The sequence below is a fragment of the Tauraco erythrolophus genome, chromosome 15 (genome assembly GCF_009769465.1).
Source record: "Tauraco erythrolophus isolate bTauEry1 chromosome 15, bTauEry1.pri, whole genome shotgun sequence".
Lineage (NCBI taxonomy): Eukaryota > Metazoa > Chordata > Aves > Musophagiformes > Musophagidae > Tauraco > Tauraco erythrolophus.
Genome location: NC_141479.1, coordinates 3,807,731 through 3,812,466, shown reverse-complemented (window position 1 = coordinate 3,812,466; position 4,736 = coordinate 3,807,731). Strand labels below are relative to the sequence as shown.

The 4,736-nt window shown below is 51.5% G+C and overlaps 1 protein-coding gene across 1 annotated transcript; it reads right to left on the bottom strand.

The window, feature by feature from the left end:
- Positions 1-2,516: 2,516 nt before the first annotated feature.
- On the bottom strand, positions 2,517-4,260 carry DDX28 (DEAD-box helicase 28). The gene has a single exon (XM_009983182.2). It carries the CDS (start codon positions 4,243-4,245, stop codon positions 2,608-2,610), a length of 1,638 nt encoding a protein of 545 aa, XP_009981484.2. The 5' UTR covers positions 4,246-4,260; the 3' UTR covers positions 2,517-2,607.
- Between the last annotated feature and the right edge of the window lie 476 nt (positions 4,261-4,736).

Below are 4,736 nucleotides of genomic sequence, written 5' to 3'. Positions count from 1 at the left end.
AGAGGAAGGCAAACTCAGTCATACCACAGGCTTACTTCATCACTGCGGCCATTTAATACAGAATCACAGAATTCTATTTTAATTCCAGATTCATAGACTACATTAACTGAGTTTTTAAAAGTGAGTCACAGAAGTGAAACTACAAACTATACATCTAAAAAACACAACAAAAATATCCAAATATAACCTCGCAGAACATCTTCAAGATCTTTTGTTAATGGCCATCAGAACACATGCAATTAATTTCTGAAACGTGTAATAACACCAATCATTCAGTTTTAACATATATATTTTATACCCCATTGTCAAATATGCCCACATTGCCTTTTATCATCTGGTTAAATTTATCAGAAGTCAACTTTCCTCCCATTTTCCTTCCACATATTTTAACTCAAGAAAAAAACTACTGTCTGACCACCAGCGCCACTTAGTTATTGATACAAATTAAGTGGATGCATTAATTATGAATGACCATTGACACATGGATCTTGTGTCACAAGTTATTGTTTATGTGACTTCATTTAACTTTGGTTAACTTTGGTTGCATTATTTAGCTGGAAACTATAGGTAACAAAGTATTACAGTACACATCTGCAACAGTTATGAAATTTTAGCCTGAAAAACAGATTTAATTCTATATAACAGCTATATGAGAAGACAAATACTTGAAGTTGGACATCTGAGATTCCAAGTAACAATTTTGCTCAGAAACTTAAAAGGGCAACTCTGTATGCTGAACTGGGAAGCATGGTCACCATCACCAGCTGCCTCGGGAAAGAAAGATACTCTATGAAGCTGGTAGTAACTCAATGTTTATGCTAATACAGGGAAGTGCTACAGCTTTTAAAAAGAGCAAATTATATGACACTTGAGATGGAGTCAGTCTGAAATTTCTTAGGCAAAGCAGGGAAGAAAATATTAAAATTTCTTACTTGGAGTTTCTTGAATACAATTTACTTCATTTAATTTAATCTGTATGTCTACAGTAAAAGGAAGCTATTTTTCAGCAGTTCAGAGGATCTGATACAACGTAAGATGCACCTTAACAAAGATCATCCCTAGGCTTCTGTTTAAGGATTTACCCTACTCCTATACACAAACAGCAAGCTTCTGTTTGTGGACACATAAATTGCCTGATTTGCAGTTAAATGAGCTACAGATGAGAGGCAAGTAGCCCATGCAATGAATGGGTCCAAAATATAGAGGTTGGCAGTTTCCAAGTGGATCACTCTTCCAATGTATTTCTATAAAATTGAAAGCTTTATATTGTATTAAATAATTTTACCAAAGCTTGTAACTTTCCCTAAGAGTCCCTTAACTGTGCAATGTGAAAAGCATATATGTTTACAATTTCTAGGATAAAGTTAAATAGCCTTATCCTAGAGTGATTATCTGTGCAAGTTTTCTGTTTAGTTTTTACTCTAAGTATACTAAGAGTAGCTCCAGTGCCTTATTTCCTTTGAAGCCAATGATTTAGATATTATGCTGTGATCTTTTCATTTAACAGCTTACTATTTCCACATACTGAGTTTTAGCACAGGCTAAAGTAGACAGCATGGGAAAAACAACCATTAAAGGAATAGGGTGTTATAAATCACTGCAGTAGAAAACAGAGCTAAAACGCTATTTTTGTGTGATTATTTACAATGGATGCAAACTAGCAGCTAGCTATGAAATACCCTCAGCCTCACTTTAATCCTTTTGGTTTAAAGCAGAAAAGAACCACGGCATGATATTCAAAAGAAATCTTGCACTCTGTAACCTGGGAGTCATTAGACCCTGAGTCAACACACTTCTTTCCTTGAACAGGGGATATTTTTTGGTGGGTTGGGTTTTGTTTGTTTGTTTGTTTTTAAAACTATTTCAGACTAGACATGTCACTACAGTATGCAGGAAAAAAATGAGCAGAAAATACTTAAAGGCTTTTTTTTTAACGGAATATGAAGCAGCAAGATCCCCCTTTTCTCAGTGAAAGTCAACCATAAAACGACAAATTAAGGCCTTGAAAAAGCCTCAAGCTTTATTGTGCCTTTTTGTTCCCATCAAACTTTAGAGGTATCTGGTCTAGAATTCTCTCAATGAACTGCTACATCACAAGAAAACAAAATATAATTTGTCCTTTAGTCCTTCTGCATGTAGCTACAATTGGTTCAATTTATAACAAAGATAGGAATATATTTTATTTTTTTGCGCTGCCACTGTAGTAATTTTTAAGTTTTAGTAACGAATGTTTAGCTACTGGTGATAGTAAGCAACGAAACACAACAGAGCCACACGTCATATAGGCACACTTTCATTCTGATTTTAATTTAAGAGTCTCAACAAAATTAAACGAAACAAACTGATGTGATCATTCTTCAGTTTTCTCCAAAGCCATTTCGTTAACTCACTTACTAACTTCCTTTTGGAGAGCCACGAGTTGTGATAGCTATGGAAATGACTATTGCGGCTTCGGGAACAGCGCATAAAGTTAACCTCATCACCTAGTTCTGAAACTCAATTCTCTATTCCTTCAGTCCAGCTCACACATATAAGCCCATTCAGTCTGCCATAATGACTTCAATCTCAGTCCCTACTAGGGCATTTATGGCTACTTGGCAACTTCAATCAACCTCCTTTAGGTCGACGTTCAGTAATAGAGGAGTCCATGCCTGGGAGACCTGTTCTTTTCCGGGCTGCAGTCTCTATTTTCCGCACCAGGTCCACGTCCCACCGATGGGTGACAAAACTCACCACGGCTCCAGGCGCCTTGCTTCCGACTCGTCCAACCCGCCCCACGCGGTGCAGGTAGTCCTGTAGGGTGTCTGGGAAGTCATAGTTGACCACTAGCTGCACACTGCTGGTGTCCAGCCCCCGCGAGGCAAGGTCAGTGCAGACAAGGACAGACACATCGCCCTTCTGGAAGGAGGCAAAGATGCCAGCTCTAGCAGCTGCTGACATCTGTCCCTGCAACCTCAGGTGCTTGATTTTGTGATCATCCAGGATATAGCCCAGCCAGTTGACAGTGCTGGCACTGTTGCAGAAGATGAGAACAGCCCCGCCGGATGCTGGGTGCTCCTTGAGTAACTGCAGCAGTTCGAGCAGCTTGTCCCGGCCTTTTAAGCGGACAAACTTCTGCTGGACGTGGGATGGCAGGCGGTGCAGGCTCTGGGTGGTGATGGTGACAAACCGGCCCACGTCGGTGAACTTCCCCAGCGTCTGGCTCAGCCCCGTGGGGAAGGTGGCTCCGACCACCACCACCTGGGTCCTCGCCTCCCCGGGACCGGCTGGCCCGGGGGCACCAGCAGCCAGGGGCGCGTGTGCCAAGATCTCCTCCAGCAGCTCCACGAAGGAGTCGTCCATCAGAGCGTCCGCCTCGTCCAGCACCATCCAGCGCAGCCGCTCCAGGGCCAGGAAGCGCCGGCGCAGCGCCTCCCGCAGCGCCCCGGGGGTGCCCAGCAGCACGGCGAGACCCGGCGGCGGCGCCCGCAGCTGCCTCCGCAGCCCGCCCGCTGCGCCGCCGCCCGTCAGCCCGCGCACCGGCAGCCCCGCCGGCTGGCACAGCGCCGCCGCCACCGCGCCCACCTGCACCGCCAGCTCCCGCGACGGCAGCACCACTAACCCGCGGGGCGACGGGAGCCCCGCCGCCTCCGCCGCCGGCCCCTCGGGGCGGGAGAGCAGCCCGTCCAGCAGCGGCAGCAGGTAGGCCAGCGTCTTGCCGCTGCCGGTCTCGGCGGCGCAGAGGGCGCTGCGGCCGCGGCGCAGCGCGGGGATGGCGAGGCGCTGCACCGCCGTGGGGCGGCCGATGGAGAGGCTCTCCAGGCCGGCGAGCAGCGCCGGCTGCAGCCCCATCTCGGCGAAGGACGGGCCCTGCCTCGCGTCCGGCGGCGGCGGCTGCAGGGCGGGAGCCGCCTCCTGCGAGGGCTCTAGCTGGAAGTAGTCCCCGCAGGCCTTCCTGTGCTTCCAGCCCGCCGACACCAGCTGCGGCTGCTCCCAGCGCCCCACCGTCTGCCACCGGGGCTGGCTCAGCTCCGGCCGCCGGCTCCGCAGCAGCAGCAGCTTCCCGGGCCCCGCTGCCGCCGCCGCCTCCCCGCCCTGCCCGCGCCGGCGGCGCTGCGTGCCCCGCTGCAGGCGCAGCCGCAGGGCCCAGGGGACGCGCACCACGTTCTCGGGGGGCTGCGCGCCCGCCGCCGCGCGAGTGGCCGCCAGCCGCCGCGGCGGCAGCAGCGGGAGGGCGACCGCCATCCCGGCGCGGCTCAGCGCCATAGCAGCCGCTCACGTGGCGGCGGCGGCGCTGCCCGATGACGCCGTGAAGAAACACTTCCCCCGGTTCCCCCCGCCCCCCGGTGCCGCGGCGGAGCCACGCGAGGAGGGTGAGTGCTGCGGGTGAGGGGCGCGCGCGCGCGGCTCGTACCTCCGGTGGCGGCGGCCCCTTCGCGTTCGCCTTTTCAGCTGAGGGTCGTCCCCGTCCCGCGGGAGCGAACATGGCTCTGAGGGGCTCTAGCGGTCCTCGGGTGAAGGAGCCCGTGTGGCCGGCAGCACCCACCGGGCCGCCCCGGCCTCTCCGGGCGCCGCCGAGCCGTCTCACGGCCCGACGCGACTGGCGCCGGGGCCGCGGGAGCTGAGCGAGCAGCGGCTGAGGGAGCCCCGTCAGGTGCGACAGCGGCATCTGCCTCTCCCCCGCCAAAAGAGAGTTCTGGGTGTTCACGAGTAGGAAATGATATTCCATGGCTATTTCCCTTGATTCTGTTTCAGGT